Raw genomic sequence first — 21708 nt, 5'->3', positions numbered from 1 at the left:
ATAAAAAGTTTAGAAAAATATTAAGAAAAAGAAAAGGAAAATTTTCTAAAATTCCAAACCCCAAAATAACTGCTACTGACATTTTCCTTCATACCCTTTAGATTTATTTTCCTGTGCATATTTTCTTTCCTATGGCTCCTAAAAATGGCCCTCCCCTGTCGAAAGTGTTCAAAGATCCTCTCTCAAATCCATCTCATCTTCTGCCTCTTCTTGAGAACTCATTTCTTTATGCCTGAGTCCATCCCCGAAACACAAAAGATCCCTCCCTGATCTTTCCAAATCATGGTTTTCTTTGACGTGAAAAGAATAAAATCCTAAAATAGAGGAGAATTTAGGAAGCCATGCAAAGATATATCGAACATTTTTGGCCAGGCTAAAGCCTGAAACATCTCGGATAGATGTAATTTTCAGAAAGGATCCTATAGTATCTCTCCACAGTCTATCCCGTTGTCTAAAACACTGTCAGGGCTAGAAATTCTTGCTGGTGTTTAACCTAAACTCTTTCCCATCTCTGATTTCTTGTGCTTTCCCTTATAAGCTCAGAATCCCTTTGGTCCTCAGAGAAAGTGACAGCTTTAAATTTTTTTTATTTCAATTGTTAAAGTATTCTCTTGTGTTTGTTTTGAAATCCTTTGGTGTGGGTGTTTCCTTAGGCACGAAGGCTAGAGAGGAATCCCACTGGAGTGCACTCAGCAACTGACCGTTTTTTCTTGGCCAGAGTTCTTGGGGGCCAAGGAGCACTAAGGAGGCACAATGCTGATAAACTGTAGGAAACCCTTCTCTGCAGTCAGCTGCCTCCGGACTCAGTGATCCCAGGATTTGTGACACAACTACCCTGTAGTAAAACTCTAAGTTGACTAGAATTCTCATGTGGAAGTGTGTAATGTTAAATGAAGTAGACTCTGATGAAGGAGAAAACAGGGAAACCCAAGCATTATGCTGGATCCCTGGAGAAACCCTCATATCATTCAGACTAAGGAGATATTCCTGATTTGAGAATACAGAGGCAGGAGAATAACTTGAACCCGGGAGGCAGAGGTTGCGGTGAGCCGAGATCGCGCCATTGCACTCCATCCTGGGGCACAAGAGCAAAACTCCGTCTCAAAAAAAATACGGGGTAGGAACAACTACTACATCTTTTTATCTTTAACCAAAGTACAGCACCTGGGAGACTTCTAGGATAAAAAATGCAGTAGTTATTAATGCTATAGAATATTACTATTTAGTTGGTAATAAAATATAACTAATATTCTCATATTCCTGCCTGTCCCTCAGCCACTTCACCCAGCAGCAACAATCTTGTGGCCTCATCACCATCCCCAAGCTTGCAGACTGTGCTAGGCCCTCCCTGCCAGTCTGTGAAAGAAGATAGTCACCTCGTTTCATTTGGTGCTAATTTTTTAGCTTTTCTTTAGCCTTAATTAGTTTAAATTACAGCTACTATCTTCTGGACATCTAAGTTCTTTTTACGATCGAACCGTATAAAATTGTCTATCAACCTTTTCTGGTGTACAAACCAGCAATTTCATACGGTTTAAACAAAACATAACTTGGAAAGAGATTTTCTTTTCATAAAAATGACCTTTCTATTTTGTAAATAAGCGTAACTTGACTCCGGCTTTTTCCGGAGGTAAGACCGAAGTGATGAATCTCTTCCAGTGCGGGTTGCCGCTGCCTCCACCGCCAGTGGCACCTCCACCTCATGGTCTGTGTTTTACCGCCATCTAGTGTTAGCAAGTGTATATGGTTACGAAAAACAATCCTCAAAACCATTTATTTTCCTCTTTTTTTTAGGCTATCATGTTCAGCTGTTTAAGTGTTAAATGATAACTGCATTTTCCTGCTATTTTCAGTGATTCCTACTGTTTAATAAATGTTTAGAAGCACCTAAGAAGATCCGAGAGTAGTGTATGTAAATAACATTGAATCCTTCCCCATGGGCTAATACATGAACCATCTTTGTCTAAAATTTTTCTGTAAAACTACCAGTATTTCTTTCCTAAGGAATATATATTTCTCATGATTCCCAATGTATTTTTTGACATTTACTGGCTGTACTTTTGCTTGGTGGGGCAGAAGAGAAAGAAATGACCTTAATTTTCTAACCAGTGAGCTCTGTGGAAGAAACCTCAGGGACCTTTTTGGTTAGCAAACATTAAGAAGTAAGGACAATTGTAAAAGGAGCATTAAAGCTTTTACTACAGTTCTTAAAGAGTTGGATTCAGGGGAAGTGAGGGCTGCCCTGAACAAAGCAAAGATCAATGAAATTTTAATTTAGGGGCTTCAGTAAAACGGTTTATAGTTCTCCCCACAGCCTACAGTAACAGATGGTCCCTCTTTGTGCCCTGCAATGAAAGTGAAAGCTTAAAAGACTAACACAGTGATAACAGTGATGACGACACCAAGCGTCAATCAGCGAGGCCCAAGACAACACCCCCTTATAAGATTTGTCTAGAAATGTTATTTACACTTCTGCCAATAAATAGCATACATGTCATACTGTAGAAGATAATAGTTAACACTAAACATAAAATTTATAAAATACTGTTTGTCCTACTGCAATAAATAAATAAATAAATAAACCCACACACACAATAAATAATCTAATACTGGCATGCATAGGAAATAACTTCTCTACAAGGTTATTTATTGCAACAGTGTTTGTCAAAAATCAACTTTAAGATAGAAAACCTAAAAGTTGATTGCTAGTGGCCAGGCAACTGAATGTCTGAAGGAGAGACTGGAAGACAGATTTCTTTTTTCACTTTTTATTTTGAAGTATTTCATGTATATAAGAGAATATAGCTGGTAATTATGTAAAATATAAAGACTACTACTAAAATGAACAGTTTAGGAAATAGAACAGTATCAGTATTATAATGTCCCCTGAATGTCCCTCCCCAGGTTAATCTGTTTCTGTTGCCTCTTTTCAGAAATAACAATAGTTTTGATTTTTATCTCAATCATTGAAGGGGAAACTTTTGCTTTGTACTCTTTTGTTTAAATTCTGAAGCATTTCAAGATACAAATTATACAAAATAAATTTTAAACTAAAACCAAGACAAAATAATATTAAATTAGATTATTTATTAAATTAGATGTGTATTATAACAGAGGCAAAATTCCTCTACAGAAATTTTTCTTTTCGTGACTGATGTTTCCTTTCAAATGGCCATAGAAAATAAGTTGCCTGCAGCTCTATGCCTATTTACCCAGCTGTCAACTGCAATGAACTTAACTATTATGTATCGGAATAAAACTCTCAGAATTCTGGAGTTAAACATTTTGCCTAGGAAAGGGATCAATTAACTGGTGCAACGATTATATCTTAAAGTCTTCATTAATGTGTTTGATATTCACTTCTTAAAACATAAATTAAGCCTGCATGATTTAATGACAGTGGATCATTTATCCAATTTACTTCTGCATCATTCAAGATTTCATGCCTAATGAAAGACATCGTGGTCTGATGTCAGCAGTTGGCTATTTGAATACTCCATCATAGGCAGCGTGACCTTTCAGAGCCGTGGGTTGTTTATATGAGATAATGAGCCAGGTTTTTCCAGTGACTGAGTTAATCACGGTTGGCTTCTTAGGAAGCAGCATTAACTCCTTTAGGGGAAAATGCTGTACGTCACTGTCCCAAAGTGTACACAGCTCTCCATTGACTTATACAAATGAATGTCAATTTCATAAACAGAAACAACAACAACAAAACAGTCTGGGACATTTTTGTCTTAGAAAAAAAAATTAGACTGATTTTAGTCTAGGTCTGTGCCATATGAAAAATTTCTGAAAACAACTCTCGAACCCTTGGAGCAATTAAAAAATTGGACTCTTGAATTACCAATGCTAAGCATTAAGTAAATTTCCCATGTGCATGCCAAGTCATTAAGTCAAAAGTAACGCTGCCATCATGGGCTAATATTGGCTGAATGCTTTCTGTTTGCCAGGCACTGTTCTTGGCACCAAACCTGTCATTCCATATACTCCTCACCGTTCTACGAGGTAGGTATCACCATTCCAGTTTTCCAGGTTAGGAAGCTGAGGTACAAAGAGGTTGCATATCTAGTCCAAGTTCACACATTTACTACATAACAGAGCCAGACAGTCTGGGTTGTAACATAATACCTACTCAGACATTTGGAATCTGTGTTTTACATAAACTTAACACTCTAGCTATCACCCAAATCACCTATAATCCCATCTAATATGGATTTGACCCTGGGGAAACTTGCCCATTTCAGGAAAAAGAGAGGAGGGAAGAAGGAGATAAGGCTCTTGGAACCTTCCCCTAGGCTCACTTCCAGTCCGTTGGCTACTTTCTAGTTCCAAATGGAATTAGAAAAAGTGACTGTTAGAGATAGTGATGCCTATTGGTCCTGCCTTGTCATGTGTGTGGGCATGTTGTGTCTATGTATTCATTTAATCAACCAATTTTTATTGAGTATCTTCTGTGTGCCAAGCATTGTGCATGTACAGGGCAGTAGCATTTTACATAGGAAATGCATCGCTGAGAGTTTCTTACAATGCACAATTCAGATAACCTTAACAAAAGAAAGCAATGTCTGCTTACTAGCTAGAGTAGCCATGTAGCAAAGGTAGAAAAACAGTTTAAAATTTGCTTCACTTGCCAACTTAAAATTATGGGATTCTTAATCAATTTTTGAAGAGATTCGGGAGTAGGGAATTTTTTTATCCCTAAAGTGAGATTTATTAGCATTTTGTATTATACTATTTGAAATGTGCATAAGATGCAATCATGTTATCTGTATATCACCTGGAATATTGTCTTGGTGACTAAGGAACCCAGAAATACTGTGAAAACTGCTGCTACTGTCACCATATTCATAGACAATAGGGAGAGATTTCTGGAAAATCCCTGCAGTCTGGCCTCTCTGGATTTCATGTGGATACCTACAAACTTCACTAAGTGTTGGAAGATTCTTTAGTGGTATATGAAACTAAGTTTCAAACAATATCAAGTTTTCTCTTAACAAACCATTTTCAAGTGTATTTAAAATGGCCTTAGTTCAAGAAGTTTCAAGAATCCTTTCTTGTTGTAGGTCTTGGCCAGTCTGCGAACTGTACGAAACAACTTTGCTGCATTAACTAATTTGCAAGATCGAGCACCTAGCAAGTAAGATATCCTTTTTTCCCCTCTTTTTGCTGAACTTTTATATAAGTTTTCTCAATTTGATTGAACCCAAGGCAATATGTTAGACTTCTCTGTGTTGTTGCCACGTTGTCTAACCGTGTATACTAAGTCATATGATGTCCTGTTAATTTTCTATAAATACTTTGTGGTGATGGTTCTAATATCAGAAATGAAGCAGTATGACAAATAAATATGGTGATTCCATCTGTCAGAAATCACCTGGCATGATCAGTCCTCTCCCCAGTTATTTACACTCAGGGTAACTTTATAGTTTTGGCTTACTTCATAAATTAACCGTGGGTGAATAATCTCATCACACCTTAAGATCAGCTGAAAGTCATCCTCTCAAGACAACGATGATTTGGAGAAGCGCCATCTCATAGCAAAGACCTTTGATTCTCCTGCTGTTACTGACTTTCAGATCAGCAACATTCATGGAGCAATTAATAGAATTGTGGTTTATATGACAACAGGGAAAACATTTGAAAGATGGGAAATGATTATCATTTCAGGTTCTTGATAAAGGCAAAAAAACTCTAAACAGATAAAAGTAATTTTTCAATATTAAATGGAAAACAGGTTTGCTGTTATTTCAATGTCCATTTTTTAAAAAAGAAATCTGTTATTAATAAGAAATAAGATATTAAAATACCAACTTCAAATAATTTTCCAGAAGGAAAAAAAACTTTTAAATCAATATTAAGAGGATAGTGAATATAAGTATAACTTTTTTTTTTTTTTAAATGGAGTCTTGCTCTGTCGCCCAGGCTGGAGTGCACTGGCGCGATCTTGGCTCACTGCAAGCTCCACCTCCTAGGTTCACGGCATTCTTCTGCCTCAGCCTCCCGAGTACCTGGGACTACAGGTACCCACCACCACACCAGGCTCATTTTTTTGTAATTTTAGTAGAGGCGAGGTTTCACCGGGTTAGCCAGGATGGTCTCGATATCCTGACCTTGTGATCCTCCCGCCTCGGCCTCCTAAAGTGCTGGGATTACAGGCGTGAGCCACAGCGCCCGGACGGAACTACAACTTATCTAAGTGTATAACATTTCATAGTAGTTAGTACTTCTTAAAACAATGAAAACCTGAACTTTCCGTTTCATAATAATAAAATTGACCTCCCAAATTCACAGTTTTATTATCAAAATAGCTCTGGTCATTGTTCAAGTATTTGTGATAGAAAAAAGTTTTTAAAATTCAATATAAATGTAACAATGCAAGTTATTGGAATGGAACCCATTAGATTCTGTTTTTCCAGATAATGAATTTTCGCAGTCCTATTCTCTCAGCCCAAACACTTCTCATCTTCTTCTTCCTCTCCTCATCTACTGGGCTAATTGTCATTCATTCTTTGGGTTGCAGCTTAAATAAAATTCCTTTTGGAGCACTGCCCCTGACAATACCCAGCATAGACACACTCACAAGCCCTAATCAAAGTGACGTGCCTTTCCATCTCTGTCTGGTTGTACCTCGTACTTGATTCCTATGTTAGCATGTATCTCTCTGTGCTCCTGTTGCCTGTTTGTCTACTGGGATGCTCCTGAACACTGTCAGTTCCCAGTGAGTAGGAATGTAGTTGGTTCACATTTGTATTCCCTGTGCCTAGCATAATACAGAGTCTTATCAGTCTGCAAAGACCTGTTCACTGAAAGGGTAAAGTAGTAACTCAACATGTAAGATCTGAGGGCGTGCTTTGAGGTACCCCTTCATTACCTATCACATTTTCCATGTAACATGGCCGTACAATATCACACTGACCTCAGCGGCCCCCTTGGGCTTTGGGGATTTGGTAGCTTATAAGATCAGTCACCTCCCCCTTAGAAAGTCTCAGCTCTGCGGAAGAAATGAAGTTACTGGTTGTCACTCCCAAACTTTTTAGTCTTGAATTTTACCCAGGAAACTGGGATTTTTGTCTTTAAAAGGTGAACAAGAAACTCCGTTTATGCTTCCTTTATATATAGTCACCTGGGTACCAGCATTTAAATCTGTGGCAGGCAAATAGTTGATCAGTCAGGCTCCAGAGATGATCTGAGGCCTGTTTCTCTGCAAGACAGAAGTTTTCAGCGGACATACAGGGACAGAATAGATTGAAATGGAAAGGAGGAGCTAGAAGAAAACAGAAAATCATAGCTTAAGCCTGAACTTCCTCTCTGCCTTGACAATGCCCAGGGTGACACCTAACCAAACAGTATTATCTGGCAGACTCTAAGTAAAGGCCACTGTGGTCTTCCTTTTGGTCAATGCAAATTTGTGCCTCCATTATTGATTCAAACCAAATCAGCTTCTTTGGGTATCAGAATAGTAGGATTCAATCTATACACGGCTAAACTCAATTCTGTTCAGTGAGAACAAAGTGCTGTAACTCTGCCTCATCACATGATGACCCTGGAGGAATCAGAACTTTCCCTGCTAGGCACTCACAGAGCCACTAGAACATTTCCAAGCTCATCCTTGGATTTTGTGGAAGGCACGTGCTGCTTTGCACAAGCCACTTTTTTTTTTTTTTGAGACGGAGTCTCTTCACTCTGTCGCCCAGGCTGGAGTGCAGTGGCATGATCTTGGCTCATTGCAAGCTCTGCCTCACGGGTTCACGCCATTTTCCTGCCTCAGCCTCCAGAGTAACTGGGACCACAGGTGCCCACAACCACGCCTGGCTAATTTTTTGTATTTTTAATAGTGACGGGGTTTCACCGTGTTAGCCAGGATGGTCTCGATCTCCTGACCTTGTGATTCGCCCACCTCGGCCTCCCAAAGTGCTGAGATTACAGGCATGAGCCACCGCACCTGGCCCACACATTGCTGACTTGTTAACACACTACTGGTTCCTGTCACCTTGGGTTTTTTGCTTTTGTTTTGCCTTTGAGATTTTTTATTCCACAAGTGAGTTCTGGCTCATTTGTCATTAAAGGAGGTATTGATGCAACCCTGTATCAAAGGATTTCTGCTTGCCATTACCTGTTCAGATATCAAGTTCCTGAGTGCCAGTTAATTGTAGGATTGATAGTAAAAGGAGATAATCAGTAACAAGTCAACCATTTGGTTTTCCAAAACTGTAGAGTAGTGTAAAAATATTCATTTCATACCATTCCCAGACAAAATCAATGGTTTCTAAATTTTCACAGAGCAAGAACTAAAAAGGAATATTCAGGATATCAATTATTTGAATGATAAACTCTTAGCAAGAAGGTAACAGGTAACACCCTGTTCTGCACAGCAAGATCCCATCTCTTAAAAAAAAAAAGTTTAATTAGCCAAGCATGGTGACATGCACCTGTAGTCCCAGCTACTTGAGAGGCTGAGGTGGTAGAGGGAATCACTAGAGCTCAGGAGTTCAAGGCTACAATGAGCTATGATCACAGCACTGCACTCCAGTCTGGGCAACAGAGTGAGACCCTGTCTCAAAAAAATTTTTTTTTAATTTTAAAAAGAAGAAGATAATTACTAGTATATAGACCAGAGACTATTTCAGAGCAGTTGCTTAAAATATTAACCTTTCGGTTTATCGAGTTTAAATTCTCCCTATTTTCCCCTAACCATTTTATTTTATAATTAAAAAAACTAAAATAATTCAGAAGTAAAATTTGGTGCATTTTCAAACACAAAATTTTAATCACAAACTGATACCAATAAACTTAAGAGCAATGAAAGGGAGCCAGAGGCTGAGTGGAACTAGTGAGAATTTACAAAATCCCAGGCTGCTTTCCCCAAGTTTCCCCCACCCTGCTAAGAGATTCATCATCTCAGCAAGGTATATTTGAAGAGCCTGATGCCATCAGCACGTATGTGAGGCTGTGCATGCAGGTTCCACAAAAACACCTAAACCTAAGGCAACAAAGCAGAGCATAGGCCCTAGGATCACATTCGTTTAGTTCAAATCTCAACTTTGTTACTTAAAACCAGTTCTTCAAATTCTCAAAGTTTTGGTTTTCTCATTGGTAAAATGAGAACAATGAAACTTACTTCCTTAAGGCTTATCATGAGGATTAAATGAGATAATTCATTTAAAGTGCTTATTTTGCAATGTCTGATCCACGGGAAGTGTTTATTAAGTGTTAGCCATTGGTAGAGGCAATATATATATATNTATGTTGAAAAGAATATCATTTATAAAGTATCCATCAACTTTTTTGAAATATAACTTTATAAAGTTATTACTTGTAATTGACAGCTTTTAAAATATAATGATTTAAAAAACTTTTAGATACATTCAAAGATGTCTGATACATATATATTAGGCATATAATAACTATATATATATATATATATATATATAGTTATTATATGCCTAATATATATGTATCAGACATCTTTGAATGTATCTAAAAGTTTTTTAAATCATTATATTTTAAAAGCTGTCAATTACAAGTAATAACTTTATAAAGTTATATTTCAAAAAAGTTGATGGATACTTTATAAATGATATTCTTTTCAACATAATTTATTAAGCACTGACTGAATACTGGATGCGTTGTGCTAGGCTCTGTAGGGAATATAAGTTAATCAGACAGCATGCTTTTTTTTTTAACTTCAAGGGGTTTATAGTCATTTTGTGGAACTTGGCAAACATCTGAAAACTTAGAGAATACAAGATAGAATTTATTTAAGTACCTTTGGCTTAGAGTATTTCTAAAGCCTCTACTGTATCTATTTGGACAAGCCATTAATATACCACTCTAACAAAGATATCATAAATATAAGAATATAAGAAAGGAAATACAAGGAAACAGAAAGGAAAAAGTTCAAATAGCTTCTCTAATTATAAGATAGTTTACAGTAAGTCATTCACTTCTAATAATATACAGGCAATCATGAGAATATATGCCAACAATAAACATTTCTTAACCCTGTATTAGGGAAAGCAATTATAAATTGACTGCTTTTTCAAATTCGGAGTCTGTACGCCCTGGCTTCAGTCAATAAAATCAGTAAGAATTTCCTCTTCTCTCATGTCCCAGTGACACGTACATCAGCTTTATTTACCCCAAGTCAATCATTGTGAGATTTTACTCTTTTCTTTTTGGATATGTGTGATCTGAGCCATAATACAAAGAACGCCTAGGGACTTGTCTGGCTGGTCTGAAAGAAATCATTTGCATGTCCAAACTTAAAAATAATTCTTTAAAGTAAAAGGCTATATCTGAAATGACTCAGAGAGTGGTCAAATCAACAAGCCCCACATATTTACTGCTTTGTATTTTTCTGTCTTTGTCAGAAGATCACCCATGTGCAACCAACCATCCATCAACAAAGCCACCATAACAGGTAAGAAAGATCTGGAGCTTATTCTTCATGTGTCTAGGAAGAAACCATTTCTGCCAAAAGTCAATATAACACCAACACCAATTTCATGCTGCAGTTTGAAAATGTTAAAGAAATAAATTCTTTCTTCTCTACATTAGCATTTCTATCATTGATCTCACAAATTGTCTAAGCTGTTATTTGGAAAATTTTTACTGGTTTACATTTTTTTACTGATTTACATTATTTTTAACCATTTAACTATGTGCTTATACTCATTTGAGCATTGCGCTGGGCATTTGTATTTTGAGAGATGGTGTTACTTTCAAGTCGCTTCCCATTCTGGTTCCACACATGTGTTATTAGCATGATATAATATGTCATCATTTAGTTTAATAAGAGTGAAGGCATAAATAAAAGGAGTAACATGTTGGTTCATCAATATCCCACTTGTATGTAGGAAGGAACATTGTTCTAGTAGTCCAATAAAGAACTGAGAGAGCTGAGAAGAAACTCAGTTTGGGAGGGGAGAGAAGTTAATACGCAATACAGAAAAAAGTTCAATGAGATCAAAACACAGGGATCTATAAATGTTTGGGAAAGAAAAATAGGAGGAAAGGTGAGAGAAGTCAAGTGCATAAAAATAAAATTATCTCAATTCCTATTAGTCTGTTTTAGGCACAGGACTTGACCCCAACTGAACCAAAAACAGAATGCATGATCTCATTTTGCTGAACCTGAAACCAAATTGAACTCTTTTGACTATTTCTTGAAACCCCAATTGATTCATTAAAATAATTGCCTGGAAAAGAAAACCTATGTTTTCTAAAATTGTTACCAGAAGAAAATTAGCATATTCTCCAAACTAAAACAATTCTTCATTGGATTCAAGTGTCTTCCTTTAGCTCCAACCCATAATGTGCTAAGGAGCTCTTATTAAGTTATTAGTGAGTACACTTTGGTTGAAATTTAACTTTATCTTGTCCAGATGTCTGTTTCTGTTTGTGGACACCACGTTAGAGTTGATTCTGGTGTCATTGTTAATGTCATCTTTTCTGAATGTCATCAAGTGGAACTTATATTTCAATGAATGTTAAATTATTGATTCTCTTCTTCATGTTTCTCTTGCAAAATATTATTGGTGATGACTTCCAATTATCATTTTATAGTACATATATGGTTAACCAGTTTTGTTCTTTGTATTGATCAAGAAATGAACAATAGGGCCAGGAGTGGTGGCTCACGCTTGTAATCCCAGCACTTTGGGAGGCCGAGGTGAGTGGATCACTTGAGGCCAGCAGTTCAAGACCAGCCTGGCCAACATGGTGAAACCCCATCTCTACTAAAAATACAAAGCTTAGCGTAGTGGTGAGCACCTGTAATCCAAGCTACTTGGGAGTCTGAGACAGGAGAATCGCTTGAACCCAGGAGGCAGAGGTTGCAGTGAGCTGAGATTGTGCCACTGCACTCCAACCTGGGCAACAGAGTAAGACTGTCTCAAAAAAAAAAAAAAAAAGAGAGAGAGAAAGAGAGATGAACAATAACAATTCCTGTATGCTAAAATAAATACTTTGAGTAACTGATTTCTTCTGCCAAAATTCAAATTCAATGTAAATGAGGCTAAACTGGGTTGGAGGTGTGGAACTGGATCCTTCACTGTTTCTATGCACTTTCCTATGTTGAGGTATGGACAAGGCTACATTTATGAACCTGTACCTGGGGCCTCTAGTGAGAGAAGCCACATGGAAGCTGGTCTTCACGCTGCTTCAGGCACTAGATCTGACTCCTATCAAGAGGGACGACCCTCAACCTCCAATTTTGTAATAAGCAAGAACTGACATTGCTGTTTGGGCAGAATGCAGTGCTATTTTGGTTCCTGGAAGCTTTTTTAGCTTGAGGTCATATATGAGCTGGCCTCACAGGTGGAGCAGCATTCTGTCTCCCAGAAGAGCAGCATCAGGTACCAGTGGAAATTGTTGTATCTGACAACAGATGGTTGGGTGCTCAGTGGTCAGGGCAGCTGCCCAACTACCCCAGCAGATGCCAGACACAGATTAACAGGAGAGAGTAGCTACACTCAAAGGTCAACACACTTGATCTTAAGCATATGTGACAGACCTCACAGAAGCTCCTAGAAATGTATACATAGTAAGGGGGCCCTGGAACCATACCAAAGGGAATTATGCGTCACAGAAATTAAGACATTAAGGTGAATATGGCCTCATTCGTACCCTCAAGCTTCTGACCTGAGGCCTAGGGATGGGGGGATACAGAAATACCTTATCTAGAAAGGGAAATGAATTAACTGTTGTTACCACTCAGTGCCGCTGGGCTCCTCACAAAGCACAACCGGAAATGAACTGACTAAAACTGGGAATTCATTTTTCTTGCCCAAACGTAGCAAACCAAGGTGGGAACATGGTATGAGGATGGAGGGATGAGGGCAGTAGCAGGGGAAGGTTCCCCTTTCTGAGCCCATTTTGGAAAAAGTGGGCCTTTAAAACCTCAGTACTAGTAATAATAATGATGGTTGAGACTTTGACATTAGTAAGATTTGAGACACTCAGAAAAGGCAGTGCTTGTGCCTTTCCTCCCTCCGCAACTGACCGCTCAGGCCCCACCCTCTAGGCTCACTCCCCCTGAAGTTGGAACCTGGCTGTACCTTGGCAGTAGTCCTGGGAAGGGCAAAGAAGTGTTAAAAAGAGTCAGTGAGGCACCCTTAAAATGAATGAGTCCCTGTTGATAGGGGTCAGACCTAGTGCCTGGAGCAGCGTGAGGACCAGTTTCCATGTGGCTTCTGTCACTAGAGGCTCCAGGTACGGGTTCACAAATGTAGGCCTGTCCATCCTTCAACATAGGAATAAGGTCTAGAGTAACAGTATAGCCTAACAGTTAAGTTCCTGGCTCATCCAAAAGGCTGCTAGAGCACACAGCCCCAAGTGCCTCTGGAGGGCAACTCCACAGAACATCACGATATGGTCCCCCTAGAATTGTACCACGTGTTTGCTTTGCCTGCCCAGAACTCAAATCATGCTCTATCACGAGACCTTTGTGGCCCTGGGCAGGTTGCATACCCTTTCTCTGCTCAGTTTCCCTGGCTATAATATAGTGACACTGCTTCCTACAGTTGTTGTTGGGTTGAATGAGTGAACACACGTGTTGCTCTTAACATAGTGCCTCACAGAGCCAGCACTTAATACATCTTTTTAAATTCCATTTTGTTGTTATTACTTGGTTTTGTTTCTAGGGCCCACTGTATAGATAGAACTAGGGGTTTCTTCATCAGTTCAGGCTGCCATAACAAAGTACCATAGACTGGGTGGCTTCTAAACAACATAAATTTATTTCTCACAGTTCTGGAGGCTGGAAGTCTGAGATCAGGATGCCAGCACGGTTGGGTTCTGGTGAGAGCCTTCTTCTCAGTTACATCAGTGCTCTTTCTAAGGGCACTAGTCTCATTTGTGAGTGTTGAGTGCTCCACCCTCACAACCTAGTCACCTCCCACAGGCCCAGCCTCCAAGTATCAACACATAGGGGGTTAGGATATTGAAATGAGTTTTGGGGGCACACAAACACATTCAGTTCATAACAAGAGGTAATGGAAAGAATAGGACAAAGACACAAAGGAAGGAAAGGGAACAGTGAGAGAAAGGCAAGCTTGCAGGATCATAAGAGGAAAACTTATGGGTCCTTAAATTGGCCAAAATGGATGCACTTGCTTTGTGCCCATCAAAATGGGGTCTCCCACTGCTCCCAGCACTGTCTCCTTTATTCTCATCACAATTCACAGATGCTGGTGGCTTTGTGATAGAGATGATACACTGTTGTTCAGGATGAATTTCAAAGTCTAAGAACTCACTTTTGAGTCATAGTTGTTTGATGGAGAAATATTAATTCTCTACCACTTTTCTGTAAACCAACTCTAATTTTAAAAAAGAAGAGTTAAGAACTTCAGCTGTCTACCTATGACATACCATGCTTTCTAAGGAGTCGTCCCATAGAATTTACAATACCCTCTTCCTCTTTTCAAGGTTATTACATTTGACATGTATTAAAGCCAGGAGACTTTGATTTTTTTTTCTTGAGACAGAGTTTTGCTCTTATCGCCCAGGCTGGGGTGCAATGGCGTGATCTGAGTCTCACTGCAACCTCCACCTCCTGAGTTCAAGCAATTCTCCTGCATCAGCCTCCCAACTAGCTGGGATTACAGATGTCCACCACCATGCCCTGCTAACTTTTTGTGTTTCTAGTAGAGATAGGGTTTCACTATATTAGCTAGGATGGTCTTGAACTCCTGACCTCAGGTGATCCACCCACCTCGGCCTCCCAAAATGTTGGGATTACAGGCATGAGCCACTGCACCCAGCCGAGAGTTTGATTTTATAGCATTAGGGTTTTAAAGCAGGTAGGTCACTAACCAGTTTTTATTTCCATATATAGTAGGCAAACATACAGGTCTAAAATGATCTAACAGTTCCTTACAAGTAAGGCTTTGAAGTGTGCATTTATAAAAGAGACTTACTACTAAGTAGCTCTTTTGCTCTTTAGTGTGATATGACAACGATGGTGTGTGTTATTTGGAGCCTGAATGTGAACCCAGTCTCTCCCTTTTGGTTCATTTCCTCATTTTGGAGATTTGAGTACCTAAAACTTAGGACTGTTGCAAGAATTCAAGGAGATAAGTTATATAAAAGGATAGAGTTCACGCTGGGCATGGTGGCACACGCCTATAATCCAAGCTACTCAGGAGACCAGGGTGGGAGGACTGCTTGAGCTCAGGAATTCAAGACCAGCCTGGGCAATGTAATGAGACCTCGTCTCCTAAAAAAAAAAAAAAAATAGAGGCCAGGCATGGTAGCTCATGCCTGTAATCTCAGCACTTTGGGAGGCCGAGGCAGGTGGATCACCAGGTCAGGAGTTCAAGACCAGCCTGGCCGAGATGGTTAAACCCCATCTCTACTAAAAATACAAGAATTACCCGGGTGCGGTGGCAGGTGCCTGTAATCCCAGCTACTCGGGAGGCTGAGACAGGAAATCACTTGAACTCTGAGGGCGGAGGTAGGAGTGAGCTGAGATCGGGCCACTGACACTCCAGCCTGGGCAACAGTGTGAGACAATGTCTCAAAAAAAAAAAAAAAAAAAAAAAAAAAGGAAAGAAAAGAAAGGACAGAGTTCCGAATGTGATGAGGAACTCACCAAGTGTTTCTTCCTACAGCCCTGTCCCATGCCTGACTTTTCTGTTGTTGTTGTTCCTAAATCTGATTTAAAAACTGGTAGAATAGAGGTAGCAGAGAATATTGATATGTCAGCTTCTTTGGTACACTTCATTTATGATTTTGTTTTCACATAGTCATGGCATGACATTTTTAGTAATCCTTTTATCACTTAGAGTAAGGTTCACCTACATACATCCTTAATGTATGGTGCACACCAGAAGTAAAGAGTGTGTTGGAACAGGAGAGGGTGGCAAAGAGTCAGAGATGCCCATACCATACCTGTATTGGGACAGTGATCCCATTTTTGAAGTACAGCCATGTAGCTTGGGGCATAGTCAGTCCTTGCAAGCATTTCATTTTCAAACAATGTTAGCTCAAGGCAAATGTTCTGCAGCCATCTCATTAAATGTTGCTACATCTTCACAATACCATTTTCAATGTTTCTGAATTTACAAATTTCCAATGTTTATTTAATCATCTTCAATTAGAGGATTTTCACGCAAGGACACAACTCTAAAGAAACTTATTTAAATATCTTTATTTTAAAGATGAAAAAACTGAGACCTAGTGAGAGAAGGTGCTGCTTAGTGACAAAGCCAGGAATAAACATGTGGTTCCTTTTTCGAATCCATGGTCCTTCTTACACCTTTATATAGTAAAATAACCCATTAGATTCGGGTGGCCTTTACACCCACCATGGAAGTATAGGTTTTAGAGAAAGTAAATGAAGTATTAATATTAACTAATGAGTAATAGATGTGGCATTGCATTATTTGTATATGAGCTTGAAAATTTCTCATCCCAACCTCTCACTGGACATGTCTTTATAGTTATAGCTATTTTGATTATATCTACTTCTTATACCCCAGAGGCATACAGACCAGCAGCCTAAGGCAAAGGACTTCTGGCTTTTGACTTTGGAAAATACAAATTCTTCTACAGGAACAGTGAAACTAGTACAGCTGCCTGCTCTTTACCTGTAGGGGGAGACGCATGTTGCAGTGACAAACATAGAACAACACAGAAGTGGTTTTAGTCTAGAAGAAAAAAAAAAAAAAAAACGGTCTAAGTCTTCATTCCATTTTGTATTTTTTTTACCCTGAAGATTCATGGCTTCATTAGAAACAGTAAGTGCATTCTAAATAGAATTTAGTCAATTGGCAAGTAGAGAATAAAAAAGTAAACTATCCAAATAATGCTAGTCTGTTAAAACACAATGAGAAGAAATTTAATCGTATATGTTTATTGTTCTAAAGCACAAGCAGTTTCTAAGAATTAATAAGGGGGAAAAACAATAACGATATTTAACTGGGACAATTTTTTTTTGTTATCTGGGCTAATCGCTTAATGCTTTGAGCTTATTGAATGAAAGAATCTGAGCAACTATTTAATGGTGACAATAACGATGCTGGCTACTTAGATCTGCCTTGTAAGTCTGTGTGTGTGTGATAAAAGCAAGTAGTATATATAATTTTTTAAAAAGAAATATAGAGACAGCTAATAGATGGGAGCAAGAACCATATAAAGAAGGCAAAAAGGATCTATGTGAGAGAAATATGTAGGTCCTCAGGAGATACTGAAGTAAAACATGTGTTGTGTCAGTGTATAGGGAAGACAGGAGACCCAGGCATTGCCAGAGAAGCCCCACTTCCTCATCAACCACCAGCAGGCAGCAGCTTCATGATGTAGTTCTTTTTTTTCCTTTAATAGAGTAAAGGTTGTGACCACACTTTAATAATTGCAGAAAATATGTGTTCATTAAGCTTTTTAAAAAATGTGATTAAAAAATGCTGATGATACATTATGTTCAATAGCTTTAATAAAAAACTGATAAAGCATCTAATACATCCAATGACTGTTGGATGTCCTAAATCTTTTAAGCTAAAGGAGTTTACTTTTACAAAATCCTCATTGAAAAGAATCTTCTGGCAAAACATTGAACTGAAAGATTTGCATAAATGCATGGAGTATGACTATTTATTAGTTAAACTTATGATCGTTTAGTGCAGTAAAAGTCAGTTTTCTTTCTTACAAATTAATTTGTTTTGGCCTTTTATGCTTTTATTTAGATAAGTAAAGCCATACCTATTAATATATAAAAAGATCAGATCTGACACAGTGGCTTTTTGACCAGAGATTGATTGAAGTTAGACTTGGTTTTATGAATAGTGAAAACAAGTGCTATGGCCTAATTGTGAGGGGAAATAATTTAATTGTACCTCTCTTGTCTGAATATCTGATTTGGATGCTTTGTTATAACTTTAATTGAAATAATTAAATGGGGCTGCATATTCATTTAGTCTAGCAAAAAGGTTATGAGTCAAGCCATATATGTTAAAAAGCCAGCTTTCCTCTTACTAGTTATCTAATTTTGGTCAATGTACTTAAATTCTCCAAGTTTTGGAGGTATTCTTTATCAGTGAATTCTAACTCAGTGCTTAATATAGTACTTGGTACCCAGAATGTATTCAACAAATGTTACTTATCATTATTGCTATAATATTATTATTATAATTATCTATGTGGTCAGCAGTATTTTCCATGCACCTTATAGATGTCATACATAGACTCTGGAGGTAAAATGTGACTACTGGTTCAAGAAATTTACAAAGTAAGGGAGAAGGAATTATAAATAGTTAAGTACTAGCTAAATGCCATGATTGAAGCCTTTATATTTTTTATTTTAATTAATTAATTAATTAATTTTTAGAAATAGGGCCTCACTCTGTTGCCCAGGCTGGAGTGCAGTGGTACGATCTCGGCTCATTGCAACGTCCACCTCCCAGCCTCAAGCAATCCTCCCACCTCAGCCTCCTGAGTAGCTGGAACTACAGGCATGCACCAACATGTGTGCCTAATTTTGTATTTTATTTTTTGTATTTTTTGCAGAGACGGCATTTTGCTATGTTGCCCAGGCTGATCTGGAACTCCTAGGCTCAAGCAATCTGCCAACCTCGGCCTCCCAAAGTGCTGGAATTATAGGTGTGAGCCACAGAGCCCGGACTGAAGCCTCTTTAAATATATATATACACACACACACATATGTATAAAATAAATATATACTATATATTTTATATATAAATATATAGTAATTTTATATATAATAAATACGTATATAATAAATATATAATACATTTAATAAAAACATAAAATAAATATATAATAAAATATATATTTATATAAATATGTAAATCTATATAAAATATAATTAATATTAAATAAATACAATTTATATATATATAGATATATATATATATATATATTAATAGAGAGAGAGCCAGTGGCTCTACCTAGGAAATGCTCCCTGGTAAATTTGAAGAACATAATGCTTTCCATGTGGTTAGGGGAGGATTGAGGATTACCTCACAACAAAAGACCAGCAAGAATAAGGTATGGAAGCATGGAATGCTTGTCCATATCAGGGGACTGGGAGCAGTAAAGGACAAAATAAAATTAAAAGTGTATAGGAGCAACTGAACAGGAGGCTCCAGAGGTAGATTAAGGAAATAGTATTTGAAGCCTATGTAAATGACAGTATTTTGAGGCCTACATAAATGACACTACATAAATGGTAGTGGAAAAATCATTGAACATTTCCAGTCGTAGGAACAAATATGCATTTCAGAATGACAGTAATTGGAAGCAGTGTAGAAAGAGGCTGAAAAGAAGAAAGACTAGGGGCAGCCCCATACTCTTCAGGGGGCTGTCACAGACCTTGTACAGGATCAAGATAATGCAGCTCTGAACTGGGGTGGTAGTGGGGCTGTGGAGATGAGGGAATGGATTCACAACTCTTCAGAGATAGAGTTGAAGGGACTTGGGGGTTGATTAGAGCAGAGACCGAGGAAGAATAATTTTAAAGTGAAAGTATGAGCCAGGTGTGGTGGCTCACGTCTGTAATCCTAACACTTTGGGAGGCTGAGGCGGGCGGATCACCTGAGGTCAGGAGTTCAAGACCAGCCTGGCCAACATGGTGAAACCCCATCTCTACTAAAATACAAAATTAGCTGGTCATGGTGGCGGGTGCCTGTAGTCTCAGCTACTCGGGAGGCTGAGGCAGGAGAATTGCTTGAACCCAGGAGGCAGAGGTTGCAGTGAGCCGAGATGGCACTATTGTACTCCAGCCTGAGCAACAAGAGAGAAATTACTTCTCAAAAAAAAAAAGTGAAAGTATATATACACATGTTCCTTACAGCACTGTGAATGTGCATGAAGGGTTAAAAACAATCCAAATGCTAAATAATGTATGAATTCTATTTAGGGGTTTAAAATTCCCATAATAAAATAACTTTAATTTATTTTTGAGAATATTTTAATAACATGGGAAAATGTTTATATTTTAAAGAATACATAATAGAGTGCTGTGTGGACAATAGGCATGCATTTAATGCACTTTAACGATGTATATTGAATTGAACTTAAGTTAATTTTAGTTGTTGACCAGTAGTTAGCAAAGGTAGATAGGTTTACCATTTTACATTGAATGTAGTGATAAACATGTTATTTCTCAGGTCCCAGTTGTTAGTTTGCCTCTCCTTGCCTAGAAAGGGCACTGGTGATACCCAGCCTAACAATATTTCAATATTATGGTGCCACAGTCGAGCATTCACTGTATTGTAAAATAATAATATCTCTCACATCGGGCAGCATTTTATGGATTATTCAGCCTATGACAAAAATGTTGTATTATCCTTCAGATGATCAGAAAAACTACCCTTAGGGCTGGATGCAGTGGCTCACACCTGTCATTCCAGCATTTTGGGAGGCAAGGGAGGAAGATGGCTTGAGGCCAGGAGTTTGAGGCAAGCCTGGGAAACACAGTGAGACCTCCACCTCTACAGAAAATTTTAAAAATTAGCTAGACATGGTGGTGCACACCTGTAATCCCAGCTACTCAGGAGGATCATTTATGCCCAGGAAGTTGATGCTGCAGTGAACCATGATCATGCCACTGCACTCTAGCCTGGGCTACAGAGCAAAACCCTGTCTCAAAGAAAGAAAAGCTACCACGTGAATAAAGGATCTCAATGTCCCCAAAGTCCACTCCTGCCAGCATCCCTTCCCCGCTGCCCTGAGTTTAAAAAGAGCAATACTTCCCAAGCCTGTCTCTGATCAAAGGAATCCCCAAGGGCTTCCTGAAAACAAACACAAATGACTGATTCCTAGACTTTCCAGAGCTGAATATCTAGGATAAGGCTCAGAATCTAAATTATTCACAAATACTCCCAGCTGAATGGCTTGATTGACCAAATTTGGGAGAATAATGGAATACTGAAGGAAGCAGGTGAGAGAGCTGCCTGTGTACAGTGTTGTCACTGAGTTGTTGATAACTTGTTGGAAAATCCCTGTCTTTCTGGAAAGTGTATGTAGTGACACCCACACCCTCATCTAACAAACAGTGCAGCCCAGGATAAGCAAGATCATATGTGCAAAGTGCTCCACGATTAGCGAAAGAAAATACAAGGTGATATTATTATCTGTGCTGACTTCGTCATCCTGGGCATCAGCGTCAGGGTCATCATCTGTTATCTCTCAAAATACATACAAGATTTTAAGTGGACCAAGTTGCTCCTCTCTGAGAAGAAAATCAAGTACCATGTCTACCTTTGTGGATGTGGGAGGGAGAGAGTTTGGGAAATGTTTAGTAACTGCTTTCTTTTTGTCTTCTCGGACACAGTACCAAGTCTCCTTAAATTAATAAAAGAAAAAAATATAAAAGAACCACACAAACTGCATTCTTCAGTTACTCCCTTTCTCCACAAAGTGCTTCCCACCCATTTCAGCCTTAAAAAATATTCTAGGCATACTCAGAAATACAATGACTGTGGTGGGGCAAAATGTTGAAAATTCCTTTGAGGCTCATTTCCCAAATTTTACTGGTAAGATGTTACACTGAATTATTTAACTCTAATTAAATAGGGAGTGTACTCACAGCATCCTTTCTTTTGTTATATCAAAAAGCCTCTCTCAAAAAATGCTTTAAAAATCAGTTGGATATGTTATTAATACTAATATTAATAAAAGTTAACATTTGCTGATATTTGAAATGTACTAAACACTCTAGATGAGTAATCTTTTTAAACCTTATGATAT

The 21708-nt window shown here is 38.3% G+C and overlaps 1 protein-coding gene across 5 annotated transcripts in view; it reads left to right on the top strand.

The window, feature by feature from the left end:
• Positions 1-21708, top strand: part of PDE4D (phosphodiesterase 4D) — a 640379-nt gene that overhangs the window by 412736 nt on the left and 205935 nt on the right. For all 5 annotated transcript variants that reach the window (XM_017874238.1, XM_017874239.1, XM_017874236.1 and 2 more), the window contains 2 exons: positions 5067-5140; positions 10374-10423. In XM_017874238.1, the coding sequence (XP_017729727.1) occupies positions 5067-5140; positions 10374-10423 (124 nt within the window). The remainder of the gene's footprint in view (positions 1-5066; positions 5141-10373; positions 10424-21708) is intronic.

This window comes from Rhinopithecus bieti, unplaced genomic scaffold, assembly GCF_001698545.2.
Source record: "Rhinopithecus bieti isolate Rb0 unplaced genomic scaffold, ASM169854v2 scaffold_6513, whole genome shotgun sequence".
NCBI lineage: Eukaryota > Metazoa > Chordata > Mammalia > Primates > Cercopithecidae > Rhinopithecus > Rhinopithecus bieti.
Note: the sequence above shows the minus strand (reverse complement) of the source record. Positions and strands in the feature narration are given on the sequence as shown.